Genomic DNA, 17,511 nt, shown 5'->3' on the forward strand with positions numbered 1-17,511 from the left:
TCTAGATGATTCCTCAGTCAAGGATTACAGGTGGTTTTTAAGTTGTATCAAGTTGAATAAAAAACCATCACAGATGGTTATATCAATCTCCCTAGCTGAGAGAGATCTCCTATGTTGGTCTTTCCTTCAGTCTTATATCAAGGAATTGCATCCAATTCAATTGCACCAAACTAACTGGCTATCTACCAAGAGTAAACTAGTGTATGACTATGGTATCCAGATGGATGAAACTATCATCTCCCCAGGTATCTTGCAACCTAAAACATCCGAATTCTGAGAGTCAATTGCATACATTAAAGCTTTGAAATTAGAGGAACTGACAATCACAGCAAAACAGGGAGAAACTGTAAAGCAAATGTCCTACACTACATGCTCACAACTACTCCACTCTAAAAGTGTATCTACCGTGAGGTGGGATAAAAATGACTGAAATTTATTATAGAATTGTACGGAACTGCCAACCATGAAAATGAATTAAAGTCTGTCCGTTCTAAAATTGTTTCTGTTGACTTCCAACTTCCTGAATGTTGAATAAGTAGTATTCGAATGGCAGATTGCAGCTGGATAAGTTAAATTCATCTGAAGGCATCTGAGGTTATTTTTTTCAGTACAAACTCTCCGTGTGTGTGTGTGTGTGTGTGTGTGTGTGTGTGTGTGTGTGTGTATGCACGCACATGTATATGTATGCGGGAGAATATGTGTGTAGGGTGCATGTGCACTTGTACACGTGCATGTAGAGGCCATGAGACAACTTCAGGTGTCATTCCACAGGTAGTGTCCATCTTTTATTTTTAGTTTTTGAGACAAGGTCTAGGGTGACTCAACAAATTAGAACTGTCCTTTGGAAGAGCTCCATAAGGAACTTTGCTCTACTGCCCCAACCCTTCAAGAGTTGATCACTGAGCAAGATGGAAGAGAATGTCAGTTACCCACTGGCATCCATTTCTGGACCTTGAGAAACATTCATTTAACAGTTTCTAATATCTGATTCAATATAGAACTACATAGCTAATTTAATGCTGTTGAATTAAAGATAGATTTTATTCTACCTATATCATATGTTGATATTTTAAAATTCATGTGTGTGCGTGCGTGCGTACGTGCATGCGTGTTTAAATAACGTTCAAATACTGTTAGGCTAGCTCAAATAGGTTAGACTAACCTGGATGGCACATTCACTACCTACCTAGGTGATTAGCCAACTCCAAGAAATGTAATAAGTTTCGGGAACACAAAAGTATTTTGTTGGAGAACACGAATTTCTGCTCTTGCTCCCGAGTTTACCGGTTTGGTCCAGTCTTTGGTGAAGACAGTAATGATAGCCTCCCCCAGGATCCTTGGTAATCAGAGATTCCTGGCTGCAGGAGGCTTGGTGTAGTTTCCAGGACGCCCCATAGGGGGCGAGCCTGAGAGGCGGACGCTCAGCGCGTTCCTCGGAAGGCGCCCGGGCGCGCTCTCGAGATCACGTGACCGGGTCTCGGGGTCGCGCCCGAGCACCATGGCGGCGGCCGGGGCAGACCCGGGTTCTGAACCCGCTGGCGGCGCCCAGTTCTTCTGCACCGCGGGCCGCGGCCTGGAGCCGTTCTTGATGCGGGAGGTGCGCGCGCGGCTGGAGGCCACGCAGGTGAGTTGGGCTCACCGTGCGCGGGGGCCTCCGTCCCCACCGGGTCCCCTCTTGGCGTCAGCTCGGGACTCAGGCCCGGGAAGGACTTGTGAACACTCCATCCCTGTGTGCACCCCATCTCTGTGTGCTGTGGGCCCAACCCAGCTTCTTCGGTGACTGCCGAGAGCAACCGGCTGCTCTGGTGGTTTCGTTCTTTATCTAGTATGGTCACTGCACATTGTCACAGCCAAAGTTTTAAACAGAGGGGTGCTGAAGCCAGTTTTGTCCCGGATTCCTAAAAAACAAACTGAAATGGCACTAGCTGGAGTTAGAATTCTTCCTTTATACCTTAAACGCAAATATACTTTCCAGTCTTACTGGTTTGAGTCTTGTTACTTGACAAGGTTGGGTTTTACATTGTAGGATGGCTATGAGACGTGACAAGTACACCCCAAAACACGTGTTAAGCAGTAGCTAGAACAAGAACTCACTCCTGCCTGCCTCGTAGCTACCCATGCGTTTCAGTGAGTGACTAATGAACAGATCTCAAACATACTAGACTTCGATAACAAGGGAAAGGATGTTGTAGGGTAGGTCGGTACATTTGTGTGTGATGTGTTCTTGGAAAGGGAAAGGTTGCAAAAAGCAAACTAGCTGCTCACCTCTGGGAGCAGTGTTCAAAGCCCACAAAAGGATTCTCTGCTGTGGTAGGGTTCCAGATGTGGATGGTGGAGATGCAGGTGCAGTAGTGGGAGTGGCCAAGAATGGCATCAGCCACATTAGACTACTGAATTTAATTGTCGCTAAATAGTAATCCCTCCATTCATCAAGGACTTAAGGTTTGTTTCGTTTTTAATTGTGTGTATGCTCATATGAATACAGAGTTCGGGTGAAAGTTCATCGTCTCCCTGGAGCTGGAGTTACAGGTGATTGTGAGCTGCCCTGCTGGCTGCTGGGATGCAAACACGGGTCCTCTACAAGAGTAATACCTGGTCTTAACCAGGTGAAGCCAATGATGTATTCAAGTCATGCAATTACAAAATGATGATGGTGATATTCACATTCTGAAATCAAGCATCACTATATGATATCCAACCCAGCCACATGTGGCCATATATATGTTGCAGGGCATTTGATCACACTGTGAACCCCACGATTGTGTTAGCAAATCAAACAAACAAACTGAAAAAAAGCAAAACAAACAAACAAAAAAATCTGTTTCCAGTTGTGGTGTGACTCAGCCTTTAGCACATACCTCTAATCCTTCTGGCTGGAATACAGACACACTCTTAGCACACATCTTTAACCCCAAACAATGAAGGTAAAGTTAGTTTGTACAAGGAGGTAGCCATGTTGGAAAGTGGCATCTAATTGAATGGCAGACAAGGTGACCAATCAGAGATTTCACAGAATAAGGACTCACCCAAAAACTCTCCAGAAGAGAGGAAAGGTAAGCTACTTGAGCAAGGGCAGAGAGAGGAGGAAGAGGAGGAAGAGGGGGAGGAAGGGGAGGATGAGGAGACCATTTTACCAGGACAGTTATAAACAGGTTGCATAGAAAGAGAAAACAAGCTAGACTCAGGTGAAGACAGAAGGAGCTAGAAGATTAGAACAGATTGCCAAACTTAGTTTGAGGCCAAGCAGAGCAGTTCAGGAGAGGCTGAGAGGGAGAAGCCAGATTGAATCAGTTAGGTTGGAAAGGAGTCTAAGCCAGAATAGCTGAGTTGAACCAGCCAGCCAGGGTTCAAAAAGGAGCTAGAAAGGGTGAGTGAGTTTATTTAGCAGTAAGTCCCAGAGGCTGCAAACATTCTAGGCCTAGATTAGATTGTACAGAGGCTAGAAGCTTCCAGGACTAGGCCTAGGTTAACAGACAAAAGTGGTAAACCTCCGAGACAATTATATCTGGTGAATAAAAGTTACTTTTACATAGTGAGGCCCAGGAATTTGTTTTGTTGGTGAGTTTAGTGTGCAAATGAGAAGTTGTCCTTCAATATGGCTATTTTAAGATTTTTAGAATAAGTATTCTGTTTGTCTCCTTGAAAGACAATATCATTCGAGGAAAAGTTCCAACGGCAAATGAAGGCCTGTTTAGACCAATCCCTGGCCCTTTGCTAGACTGTCAGGCAATGTGCTCTCCCTCAGGCCTGCGTAAGAATGAGTTCTGGGTAAGCAGGGCCATCTATAGTTTGCCAAGACTTGTAGAATCAAAAACCAGGGTCTCATGCAAGGCATTTGAAAACACCATGGCTGAAACACCATTTTAAATGACGTGCTTTTGCAGGAAGCAGCTGTGGTTAGAGAAGGGTCTAATAGCACTTGGAGTCAAATTCCCCCAGACCCCAACACCTTAGCTTATTTAAAGGAAAAACAAACATTAAGAGGGTTATTTGTAGAAAATGATTCGAAATCATTGGTATCAGTGTTTAACAATTCTACAACAATAAGCTTACCTTCTGCCCCAGGGTGGGTTCCCCTGGTCTGTCTCACCTTAATAGCTGAGGATATTAATATCTAAGACACCTCCCTGCATGGTTGCTCAAGTCTAAATACAAAGTGGTGCTTATAACTTGCTCATGTGAGTTGTACAAGGATACTTAAAAATCATTCTTGTGGGGCTGGAGAGATGGCTCAGAGGTTAAGAGCACTGGCTGTGCTTCCAGAGTTCAATTCCCAGCACCCACATGGTAGTTCATGACCATCTATAATGAGATCTGGTGCCCTCTTCTGGTGTGCAGGCATACATGCAGGCAGAACACTGTATACATAATAATAACTAAATAAATCTTTTTTTTTTTTTTAAGAAAAAAATTATTCTTGTGAGAAGAGTCTCCTAGAAGTTTAGGTTTGCTGGGAGAACATTAATATTCAAAACATCTGAATTTATAAAAACAGATTAATTCAGAAGTGACTGTTTACTTTCAGAAGGTAATCACTCAATTTTAATCAGTGTTTTTATGACTTTAGTGAATGTTAAGACTCACCGGGGAAGCTTGTTGAAGGTGCATATCCCTGGGTGTGAGCCCCGAAAGGTTTTTCCTTCAGTTGGCTGCTGGTGAGCCCAGGTGTTTGCATTTGAAGAGGAAAACAATGCTCTCCCTTCCCAGGGACTCACTCTGGTAAACCCTTACAGCAGTAAGTCTCCTGTGTACTTCTTTCTGCTGTTTCTCATGGACACAGAAACAAACAGAATAATCGGGCAAATTCTCTGTGCTCATCACCAGCTGCCTTAGAGATCAACGCCCAGTGAGTTCTGCTCCATTCATCCCTCCTGCCACACATCCAACCCATGGGATTTGTGTATCTAAATTATGTTCATAGCAGGGTCTACAGTGTAATGTAAAGGGATGATGAAGGTTTTGAAAATGTCCCCTTATCACTTACACAGCTAAAAAGATTATTCCTTATCAAAAATACCTAATTAGTATTCGAAGTTGAATTTGTTTATAATACCACTTTAGGTTTCTGTGTGTGTAAGTATGGATTTAAATGCCATCCACACGTTGTGATTGGTTGATAGTCTTTTTCATCTAATCTGTAAGTTTACCTCTGTTTCTCTTGGAATTTTCCTGTTAAAGCGACTGGGTTGTTTGCCCTTACACTAAGCAATCTAAAGTAAAAGTGGTGTGCCTCACAATCAGCTTCCGTCACATTTCCTGCTGGCTTGATTAGTCACGTGTGACTTCTATGATTTTATTTTATTTTTGTCTTGGCTGTTGTATTTATATCTCTTAAAAAATATTAAGCTGTTCTCAGCTCAACAGGGCCAGTTAGCTCCACGTGACCGTCCATCACTGTGCTATCCAGTAGGGTTTCTAATAGCCTGTCAGTGGCTAAAGTTAATTAAGAATCCACTTTTCAGACACTTTGTTGATGGTCCAGGTGTTCATAAACTACACATCCTGGATTGGATGCAGAGTCACCCTAGTCTCCGCTCCCTAACTGTGGAGGTTTGGGAGGTTTAGATGAGGTTGATCCTTCCTAGACTCATATATCTGAATGTTTGGTTCCCAGTTGTTAGTCTGTTAAGGAAAAATTAAGAGGTGTGGCTTTGTGAAGGAGGTGTGTCACTGAGCTTCAAGGTTTCAACAGCCAATGCTAGGCCCAGCCTGTTTCCCCCCCCCCTCTCTCTCTCTCTCTCTCTCTCTCTCTCTCTCTCTCTCTCTCCTTTCTCTCTGTGTCTGTCTGTCTGTCTGTCTCAGAGAGAGTGTCCTTGTCTCTTGTCTCTGTCTCTGTCTCTCCCCCTTCTCTCTTGATAAGATTTTAAGTTTTCAGCTATTACTCCAGCACTGTGCCTGCCTGCTGCCTGCCTGCCTGCCTGCCTGCCTGCTGCCTGCCTGCCTGTCCGCCTTTCTACCATAATCCCCACTATGGTGAGCATGGACTTGCCCTCTGCGACTTTAAGCAAGCCCCCAATTAAAAGCTTTCTTTTAAAGCTGCCTTGGTCATGGTGTCTCTTCACAGTAATAGAAGAGTAACTAAGACACCGACACTCCAATGCCATGAGTTGATGTATTCCTCTATGTCTTGATTCTTTTGTATTACTATAAGTGAATACTGCAGATTGAATACTGTACAAAGAAAAGTAATGTACTTTTTTACAGTCCTGGAGGTTCAGAAACCCAAGAGTGAGGGACCATATCTGTGAGAACTTCTTGCTACCTTCTAACATTCCAGGGAGAGGAAGCAGATCATGCAGGGGCACACTAGGGCCCAGGTTCATGTTTATAAGAAGCACGTCTCCTCAGTACCATCAATGCACTGCGAAGCTCTGCTTTAGAAAGCCCCTACCTCCCATAATGCACAGAGCATTAGATTTCCAGTACAGAAACATTGGGGCATTTGGGAACCTAGGACTGCCTCCTCTGTCTTTCCTGCAAACTGAGTTCCTATAATTTGGTTAGCCTGAAGGATTCCCATGTTCCAATGGTTGGGTAGATGTCTTTAAAGGTATGTGGGTATTTTAAAATATTTAATACATACATTTAAGTCACTCAGAAAAAAATCTATAGCAATATGTAATGGCTTAAACACTAATTTTTGGTAAGATCATAGAGCAATAGTTGCCTTTAAAATAAGATTGAACATAGTGGAGGCGATGCTTTGCCAGCGAAGCAGAGGCTTCTGTCGATGGACTCATTGATCTTCACAAATCCACACAGCAGAGACTATTAACCCAAGCCTTTAGGAGACCAAATAGTTTTTCATTTCTAATAGTGTCATGACAGTGGGGGATAGTTAGAGCTAAGGGGGTTATTCTGTAGTTATTTCTGTGGGACAGAATGATTGTATAAGCCTTTTCAAGGTTCTGTGCATTCCTTTTCTTTCAATTTGATGCCATTTTGAAAATTAAATCTATTTTTAAATTCTGTCTTATAAAATGAACCAAAACAAACTTAGATGCCACCACAGATCACTTGGTACTTTAACAATCCATTCTAGGTCTAAACAGTATCAGTGGGATTAGGACTTTGGGGCCTCCCAGGGATACTGTGGTTTACCTAAATTTAAACATCCACTAATCTTTAGGCTAAACTTGAGTCCATAAATGTAAAAGGAAAGACAAAAATGCTAGCCGCTTAGGACATGCTAGCAAGGACGAGCTCTCAGTTTATCTACAGAAGTGTTAGACATTAGACCAGTTGGTTTAGACACTTTTTTTTCATTTGATTCAAAATGGGAGAAACAACTTGTAAATAGCTTTTCAAATAACAAACACTGAGGTGAAAATGCTACATTACTCCATAATATTATACTTGAGTATGATCAACTAGAAGCACTAAACCAAGGCCTAAGAGATCCTCATAGGGAAAGGCATGCTACCAACCCTGACAGTCTGAGTTCAGTGGAAGGAGAGAGCAGACTCCACAAGTTAACCTCTGACCTCCACATATACACTCTGACGCACGCACACACGCACACTCACACAAATAAATAGGTGTTAAGAAGTAGTGGTGATGGTGGTGCCAGAGGGATAGCTCAGAGCTTAAGAGAACCAGCTGCTCTTCCAGAGGACCACAGTTAAGGTCCTAGTGCCTGCATTCAGACAGCTAACACCAGCTTCCAACTCCAAAGGGTCCATGTGGCCTCCATGGGCACTCAAACCACACACGGCGTACAAGTAAATAACATTTTAAATGAAGAGATAAGTTGACAGGCTGAGGAGATGCTAAGAGCACAATATTGTTCTCACAGAGGCTCTGAGTTAGATTACCAGCACCTACATCATATGGTTGACAATTGCCTGAAATTTCAACTCCAGGAGACTTCAACACCTATGACCTCTTATGCCACCCAAACACATATGTGCTTATCTACACACATAATTACAGATAGTAAAAATACATCATACCCTAAAAGCAATGAAGAAAGCTGGAGGACAGGGGAAATACTAGCTTTAGCTAGTATTGATGAATTCTTTTGTTTGTTTGTTTTTTGTTTGCTTGCTTATTTTGGTGTTTTGTCTGCACGGATGTCTGTGGGAGGTGCTAGACCCCACAGTAGTTGTCAGCTGCCACATGGGTGCTGGGAATGGAACCCTAGTCCTCTGGACAAGCAGCCAGTGCTTCAGCCGAGTTGATGAATTCTTAAATACTGAAAGTCATTCTCCCTCCTCCTTCAAGATGATGCTGATATTAACAAAGAGGAAAATGCTTGTATTCACATACGTGACTGTGATTGTCACGTGATTAAATCAGTAAATTACTTCTGATGGCGTGCTTCTCACAGGTAAAAAGTCTAGTGGACCTTACGTAAATTCTAAAGATGGTAGGTAGCACTGCCTTGAGTTTTGATTCTGGACTCAGTATTTTAATCAATCGACATAGTGTTCTCATGTCTTGATATCCTTTATACATCAAACTTTCAGTTACGTCCATTGATGCTCTTGTCAAACCTTTCTTTTAAAGAGAGGATATTTTAAGAAAATCTTACTGTATAAGCTGGTTGCCTTAATAGTCAAACAAGTAAAAGAAGCAAAAACCATTGGACAGGTAGGAAGTATAATCGTCTAGATCCCCAGCCACTTAAGTAAAAGCTGTGGTCTAGATTTTTATGTTCGTTGTCTTGTTTTTATTAATCTCTTTTAAAATGTGTATCAGTGTTTTGCTGTATTTAACAGTCTCATATTTATGCAGTGCTGCTAGAGGCCAAAAGAGGGCATCAGATCCCCTGGAACTGGAGTTGGAGGTGTTTGTAAACAGCCATTTGGGTGCTAGGAACCTCCTTTGCAAAAACACCAAGTGCTCTTAACCACTGAGCCATCTCTTTTGTCCCTGTTACTTCAGTCTTAAAACCATTCGCCTCTAGTAAAGTCGTTTTGTTTTCTTCAGGATCTTAGAAAGGATTTTAGGTTAAGTTGCATGATGACCTTTCTATGGATAAGACTTATTTTATGTGTATTGATGTTTTGACTGCATGTGTCTCTGTACACCATGTGTGGGTCATGTGCTCGCAAAGGTCAGAAGAAAGAGTTGGATCCCTGAAACTGAACCTGGAGCTACAAGAGCCTGCGTGCCCCTGAGTGGGTGCTGGGGGTCGGACTAGCTCCTCTAAAGGAGCAACCAAAGGAGTACTGGTAAAAGCTGAGCCGTCGCTCCGCCCTGAATGATAACTTCTTACGCGTGTGGTTTCTTGGTTCATTCTGCATGCTGTGGCAGAATAGCTGGGACTGGGTACCCTGGAAAGAAAAGAAATTTATTTGACTCAACACCGTGGTAGCAGAAAGTTGAAATAGTGTGGATAGTGACTGAAATGACCACGTCCATCTGTACAGTGAGATGGAGAAGCTCAGAGAACCTGTCTGAAGGAGCAATGTGTCTGCCAGAGATGGGTGGGATCCAAGCTTCTCTTATAGCAACCTGCTTTTCTGGAAAGTAGCTACCATCTGGAGACCCAGCAGTGGTAACCATGTGACCAGCATTGGCTTCAAGGTCGTTGTGACCCAGTCACTGCTTGCTAGGGCAAATCTAAAAGTTCTGCCAGCTTCCTGTGTTGCTACAATGACCAGCCTCCCTTACTTGACCCTTGGGGTTGGGGTACACGTACTCAGCCTGTCACACAAGGTACCCCACATTCCGTGGTGCCTTAGTTCCAGATAGCTTAGGATTGTGTCAGTCAGCCGTGACCATTGTGAAGAAAAGAACTCCAGGGCAATCAGCATCCTTTCTGAACTTAATGACGGCTGGAAAGTTTAGGATCCCTTTGGCACCACATGCAGTTTCCCACACCACATTCAGTTCCCTGTGGCTCAGTGACTTTCCCCAGTGTACCACATGCTCATCCCAAAGACTCTTCTGTGTGCTGTGTGTGCCTCACTCCTGTCTCTTCTGTGTGCTGTGTGTGCCTCACTCCTGTCTCTTCTGTGTGCTGTGTGTGCCTCACTCCTGTCTCTTCTGTGTGGCGTGTGTGCCTCACTCCTGTCTCTTCTGTGTGCTGTGTGTGCCTCACTCCTATCTCTTCTGTGTGGCGTGTGTGCCTCACTCCTGTCTATTTTCCTGTTCCGTGGCCACGTGCCTCATCGTTTCTGCCTCAGTAATCTATTTCTCCCTCCAGCATCACATTCCACACCAGTCTTTTATGCCCCTTCAAGGTAATTTTTCTGTCAGCTAAATCATCTCGGTCGTAGTTCTCATCAGAATTCTTTAATGGCTGTCCATTACCATCTGCAGCACTCATTGGTCATACATCAGGCTGGCCTAAGCCGTGCCATCCGTCCCCCTGACATTATCAATCAGCGTAATTCAGCCAGCACCGCCAGGATCTGACAGTTCGCCGCAGCCAGGTTTTTGTTGCTCCTGCACCTGCTCCTATTTGTGAGAATCCTGTGTTTCCTGCTCTGACAGGATCCTTCCCCAAGATTTAAAAATGGCGGCTTCCGCATTCAATGCTAAAATACTGTACATCTGATAAGCTCCGTCTGATAAACTTTTCCGTTCTTTTGGGTTTGATATGGGGTCGTCCTACGAGTTTTATATCTGTTTACATGTCTGTTGCATTACTGTTCAATATTTACTGTAGGTTAGTACCTTCCCTAGGAGACAATGGAAACTACACTGTAAAGTAGACATTTAAGACCCGTCTGCCTTGGTCTAGACAGCTGGCTTGCGCTATGTAGAGCGCCTTTCTGTTGCCCACTTTTAAACAGTGCTTGAGGTTAATTACTAAATATTTGTCTCCATATTTTCCAGTCACATGGGTGTGCACTTCACAAGAAGTAGCATGATAGTCTGACTCCACGACCTCTAACGGATTGTTTAGCCTACCCTAAATGTCCGTTTCCGATGTAGAAAACGGTGTTGTTTAAAGAAAAAGCACGTGTTGGCAGTGCCTGCTACAGAACCTAACCTAAGACAGATGCTCCACAATGATCAAAGGGGGAAAGTGGTCCTTATTCTAACCTGCAACCATAGTAATATCTGTTTTTCTGTGTCTAGGTTGAATATATTTCAGGAAAAGTGTTTTTCACTACCTGTTCAGATTTGCCCTCGATGAAGAAGTTAAAGTCAGCGGAAAGACTGTTTTTGTTGATTAAGAAGCAGCTTCCCATTACGGTCTCCTCCCTGCACAGAGGTACAGTGTCCCTGCTTTCACCCACCTGCTATGTAACACCAACGTTACCCATTCAGCAGTGTGTGCCTCTGTTTCACACTCTGGGTGCATCCGTGCAGTGTCAGTTACAGACGTCTCAGTACCCGGTATTATCCCATAGCTGTAGCAGGCTCCATGGCTTCTCTGGAACCTGCCACCTGCCCTCTGGGTTTTATTGTTCTTGGGTTTTCTTTCTAGGGATAAATATGCTCCTTCGTATTAATTTGATTTTTCGAAGCATGTAATAACCAGAATACAATTAATTATGCATCACAAGTTGATAAAAACTGTCATCTTATAAATGTTAACTGAGTGATATAGTTGGAAAATTACTATATCATAAAATTTTCTTCTGCTAGAACCTTATGTGTTTTCAACAAACTTATAACCATGTATTAAGGGAGCTTAGATTTCTTAACTACTCACTAACTTTAAAATTATGTTGTATAAATAATTTCAAGATCGTGATTAAAGACATTTTTAAAAGGCAGACCCTGCAGGATTTAATACTGTCTAACCTTCACTCTGACTGCTATGTGCACAAGACATCAAAGAGCTACATAAATCTATAAGAAGCTATTTTAAGGAAAAATGTAAATTACAGATATCAAGGCTTAGAGAAAAAACATTAGAAAAACCCTGAGGCCTTATGGGTAGCATAGCTTCTTTCCAGGCATCTGCACCTTGTCATCTAGAAGGAAATAGAGTGTTAACTTTCAGATCATCTTGGTGGCTTTTGTTTATATGAAAAGATTAAAGTTCACAGGGCAGGCTGACAACCCTCGACTCATAAGTGACTTGTGTACATGAAGTTTAATTTCATGGAAACTCGTCTTAAGATTTATGTCAAATTTTTTGTGGTCTTAGATGAAACCCTCAAAAATAAAAAATAAAAACCCTCACAATCTAGCTGAGTATATTATCACTGGTTAAATGGCTTTGCTAAGCTAATACATGGAATTTCTATAAATTTGATAAAACTTTGAGCTCTGAATGTAAAACAGTGAAATTTATTCTGCTTTATATTCTTAGGGTAAATTATATAAATTCCAAATAAGAGTGAAATTTTGTTCATGTAGCAATTCTTGTTTGTGTAGCAATTTAGCAAAATATTAAGAAATATGTTAGAAGAAGGAAATAAAGGTCGTTAAACCTGGGCCTGGGGATGTAATAGACAGTTGTCTGTAAAGTGTGAAGATGGGTAAGCTGAGGTTTTGCTTATTTAGGAAGACTACTTAATGAAATGCAAAGATTTATAAACGATGACCCAGGAAGCTGGCTGAAGGCGATTTCACTCTGGAGAAAACTTCTCGACCATGATACAAATGGAGAAAAGGTTTCTCAAGGGGATGCTAACCCACTAAAACGGAAAGCAGGAGAAAATGACAGTATCACTCCTAAGAAATTGAAATTAGAGGAGATGCAAGTGGTTGACAAGAGTCACGGGGAAAGCCAGCAGGACCAACCACAAGGCCCACTGGAGCAAGGAGAAACTCTCGCTAGAACGGACGAGCTCCAAGAGCAAAGACTCCACAGAGCCTCGGAGACGGCGGCGCATGCTCAGAGCCCGGAGGACTTGACCTTCAGGGTTTCCTGTCGCTGCAGCGGGAGTATCAGAAAGGTTGTCACCGGACAGGTATGCTCATCTCCCAAGTGGGCTCCTCTTACAGAACAGGTAACAGGGCCCAGACAGGACTTGAGGTCCGACTGCATAGAACTGGACGTCTTTAAAAGTGCAAGTCCCTTTTCACCTTAGTTCCAGAGGCTCCAGAGGAACGGGTCTGCTATTGCGTGTACCGGTTGCTTTTGCTTTCTGCATAAAGGCTTCTCCAGGGTCATCGGTGTCCTCTGCATGTGTGCATCCCAGTGCTGTCCTAGTAAGCTGAGGGTTCTTTTTATTGCATCCGTATGCCTACGGAGGGCCACCCTGATTGTGTGATGCTCTTAGGCATGTCACTGGGGCCAGACCACAAATACACCAATGCACACAAAGTCTGACACCTGCTTCCATCCCATGACCTCAACCATTGGCCTTTACAAAGTTCCATAACAAAATTGGTCTGGTTTTTTAGCTAAACTTAGAACCACACAAAGGTTGAGTGTAATGAAGCCGATCTGGTCAGTAAACATAGGATGGTCATGCTTAACTTTCAGTGTGTGTTCATTCTTTTATTAGAAGGATCACACGTAGCAGGTCATGGTCTTACGTCACACATCTAAGATTGCCAGAGTAGAGATTCCAAAGGGTTCGAAAGATGGAGAAAGTAAAATTCAGCCCTATTGCCTTGCGAAGGCAATCTTTGGAGGCATATTTTAATATCACTGAACTGCCATTGCTGATATGACTTGGTTTCCCCAGCCTGCCAGCTTCTGTGTGTTTTTAAGTTTTCATCTTTCTTACATTCTCACCTTTTTTATAACTGGCCTCTCACTCATTTTGCAGGAGGCAGGAAGAGTGGCTGGACTGGCTCTCATGAGGCAGTTTGGTTGGAAAGCTGATTTGAGGAAGCCAGACTTAGAGGTAATGAACATCTATCTCAGTTTCTGTACAGCAGCATCGCCTCTTGTCCATGCCTCTCATGGCAGCCTTAGTCATAAAAGTCATATCTGCATGGATCCTGCCGCCAAACAGTGCAGAAAGTGTCTTCCCCAGACTGGAGTCCCTCTGCCACCACCAAAGAAAAGCTCCACAGTGATGTTACAGAGACACTGTGCTCTTCACGAGGGCGACACATCGCTTTCAGGAGATGCTACTGGTGGCTTTGTTGGGCTTCTGGGATTATATTTATCTTTTATTGGGAACCAATGTATATAGAGGGTAACAAAAAAAAAATAGCCTTCCCTGTACTTTGGAAAACATTTTCTGAATTGATTTGGCAGACAGGCGGTTATTTTCATGATTTCTGAATAAGTTTATTCCATGTGATACAACTTTATATGGCGACAGACTTGACCAAGTAAGTCAGAACCCTTTGTGAATTGGGTTTTTGTCCCCCACTCTCTTATTTGATGTTTTTGTCTCTAAAATGTAATACCCACCATAAATCCCATGGTCTACCCAAAATATCTGGTCCCAGATTATTTGACATTGTGTTGTCTGTCCTCTTCATCTTCTCTGTTTTCTCCTTCTGTCCTCTAGCTCCATGTATTATCAACGTCGTCCCCCACATACCATCAGCTTAGCGCCTACCCACCATCTCGGCAATTAAATAATAGCTATGTTGGGTTAAAGTAATCGTGCAAAAGCATAATTGGTATCAAAGCAACAAATAGTAAAATGTGTGACTCAAGCTGATGAAGAATCGAATCTTAAATTCAATCCCATAAAGTTGATAGGAATTCAGTTTTTATATTGAGAGAAGAAGTTCCTGATGTATGGTATGTGAAAATGAGATCAAGATATATAAAAATGTTAACAGAGCTCTATTTTTATTGGATATTTTATTTGTTTACACTTCAAAGGTTATCTTCCCCAGTTTCCCCTCCAGAACCCCCCTAGCCCATCCTCCCTCCCCCTGCTTCTATGAAGATGCTCTCCCAACCACCCACCCACTCCCACCTCCCTGCCCTGGCATTCTCCTATACTGGAGCATCAAGCTTTCACAGGACCAAGGGCCTCCCCTCCCATTCATGACAATGCCATCTGCTGCTACGCATGGAGCTGGAGCCATGGGTCGCTCCCTGTGTACTCTTTACATCTAAATGGAGGTTTAGTCCCTGGGAGCTCTGGGAGGGTCAGGCTGGTTGATATTGTTGTTTTTCCTAGGGGACTGCAAACCCCTTCAGCTCCTTCAGTTCTTCTCCTAACTCCTCCATTAGGAGCACTGTGCTCAGTCCAATGGTTGGCTGCAAGCATCTACCTCTGTATTCGTCAGGCTCTGGCAGAGCCTCTCAGGAGACAGCTATATCAGGCTCCTGTCAGCTTGCACTTCTTGGCATCTTCAATAGTGTCTGGGTTTGGTGTCTGTATATGGGATGGATCCCCAGGTGGGACAGTCCCTGGATGGCCTTTCCTTCAGTTTCTGCTCCACACTTTGTCCCTGTATTTCCTCCCTTGAGTATCTCGTTCTCCCTTCTAAGAAGGACTAAGGCATTCACTCTTTGGTTTTCCTTCTTCTTGAGCTTCATGTGGTCTATGAATTGTATCTTGGGTATTCTGAGCTTTTAGGCTAATATCTACTTATCAGTGAGTACATATCATGTGGGTTCTTTTGTGATTGTTACCTCACTCAGGATGATATTGTCTAGTTCCATCCATTTGCCTAAGAATTTCATGAACTCATTGTTTTTGATAGCTGATTAGTACTCCATTGTGTAGATGTACCACATTTTCTGTATCCATTCCTCTGTTGAAGGACATCTGGGTTCTTTCCAGCTTCTGGCTATTATAAATAAGACTGCAGGGGTTGGGGATTTAGCTCAGTGGTAGAGCGCTTGCCTAGGAAGCACAAGGCCCTGGGTTTGGTCCCCAGCTCCGAAAAAAAAAAAAAAAGAACCAAAAAAAAAAAAAAAAAAAAAAAAAAAGACTGCAATGAACATAGTAGAGCATCTGAATAGAATGCTATTAAGTAATTTTGCTAAAATGCAAAATTCCAAATACAATTGGAAAGCTCAGCTGTAATGTGTTACCATTTCATGCAAATCTTGATAAAAAAAAATTACCTGTATTAGAATGACTCTAGTGAAAATGCTAGTACTGAACGTGACCTTAGGGACTGGGCTGTGGCTCAGTGGTAGAGCATTTACCCAGCATGTGTGAGGCTCTGGGTTCAGTGTTCAAACTGTAGCAGCAGGAATGGGGAAAGACACTTTGGGCGAAAGTCCCATTTGGTTCACCATGTTAGAATGGTCTATAAACCTCATCAGATTATAGAAGTAAGAGAAATTCACATAGTTTAGCTTGATGTGGTCTAATAATGATGGCACATTAAACTCTGTCCAGGACCTAACAGAAGGAAGGATTGAGGCTAGCATTTTGTTTTCTTTTGTTTTCTCAGCTTGACATAAGCTGGAATTATTTGGGAAGAGAGATCTCAATGAAAAGACCTTCCTCAGCTGGTTCAGGCATGGGTCTGTGAGGCCTTTTCTTGATGATCAATGCTCACTGTGGGTAACAGCGCCACTCTGTCTGTTGGTCCTGACCTGCACAGGGAAGCAGGCTCAACAAACCTTCAGGGCAAGCCAATAAGCAGCGGTCCTCCCCGGTGTGCACTTGGGTTCCTGCCTCCAGGTTCCTCCCTGAGCTCTTGCCCTGACTTTCCTCAGGGATGGAGAGTGGCCTGAGAGTTGTACAATGAAATAAAGCCCTCTCTCCCCAGATTGCATTTGGTCCTGGTGTTTCTCACATCCATAGAAACCTAAGACACTGCAGATAGTAGAGAAGAGGGCTCCGCAGCTCACAGAAGCTTCCTTTGCCTGAGCTGTCTGCAGTAGGCAGCTCTACATGGCTGTAAGTCTTGCTTGAGGTTAGACCAGATTTGAGGAAGTCTTAGCCACCCAACTCTATCCAGTTACTTTAGTCCAGAGAGTCCCAGAGCAGAAAGATCTGAGTTCTTTGACATAGTACTCTAGAGCTCACCCACCATCTAAGACCTCAGATTTTTATTTTTATAAAATGAATCGAAATTTGGTCCACCTCTGGTTAAGGACAAAAGATAATAGAGTTTTTCCAGACATCTTGGCATCTCTTATTAAAATACAAGTCATATGAACTCAAAACAAATGCTTCCGATTGTCAATAGCTTGATGTGGTGTTTTCTTGTGCTGTTCTGACACCTGTGTCCTTTCAGATCTTCATGCACCTGAGTGATGCCTACTCTGTGGTGGGGATTCCTCTGCTCAGGTAATGGCTTTGTGTGTAGAAGTAAGAACTTTTGTTTATGTGGTTCAGACTGTTGATACAGCAGGGGAGACAGTTTGCCGAGGTCTGTGCTTGGGATGGGTCTTGATCTGTGTGGTTAGAGCTGAGAAAGGTTGACCACAGTCTCCCATGGATTACAGGGTAAATCTTGAATCGATGCTTCACTTTTTCTGTTCAGCAGTCCGGACAGGCCCATGTGTAAGCAAAGGTTGTTTGTCTACTGGCATCCTGGTGATAGAATTTAAGAAGAAAATCAAGCATAGTTATTTAAGTGCATATTGAACATTCTCCAGATTTTATAGCCGTTATTGTTTTATTACGAGTGGCTATTGCTCATTTTAAAAATCCTTTTCAAGTGTCTCTCTACACATGCAGAGTACTAAATAAGTTCAAATCCTTTTTTTAAAAAACATTTCTACTGAATTCTTAGTGGGCAACAGTTGCTTTTTCCAGGTGTTTTGGG

The 17,511-nt window shown here is 43.0% G+C and overlaps 1 protein-coding gene across 16 annotated transcripts in view; it reads left to right on the forward strand.

Moving 5' to 3' along the window:
• The first annotated feature begins 1,479 nt into the window (after nucleotides 1–1,479).
• Nucleotides 1,480–17,511, forward strand: part of Thumpd2 (THUMP domain 2 tRNA and snRNA guanosine methyltransferase) — a 45,412-nt gene continuing 29,380 nt past the window's right edge. For 10 of the 16 annotated variants that reach the window (XR_015621843.1, XR_015621845.1, XR_015621844.1 and 7 more), the window contains exons 1-5: nucleotides 1,480–1,624; nucleotides 11,035–11,170; nucleotides 12,415–12,824; nucleotides 13,632–13,709; nucleotides 16,978–17,030. Coding sequence is in view for 7 of the 16 variants with exons in the window: in XM_087553026.1 (XP_087409152.1) it covers nucleotides 1,499–1,624; nucleotides 11,035–11,170; nucleotides 12,415–12,824; nucleotides 13,632–13,709; nucleotides 16,978–17,030 (803 nt within the window). In the remaining 9 variants the exon portion in view is untranslated. 16 annotated transcript variants of the gene reach the window in all.

The sequence above is a fragment of the Rattus norvegicus genome, chromosome 6, assembly GCF_021556685.1.
Source record: "Rattus norvegicus strain SHRSP/BbbUtx chromosome 6, alternate assembly SHRSP_T2T, whole genome shotgun sequence".
Lineage (NCBI taxonomy): Eukaryota > Metazoa > Chordata > Mammalia > Rodentia > Muridae > Rattus > Rattus norvegicus.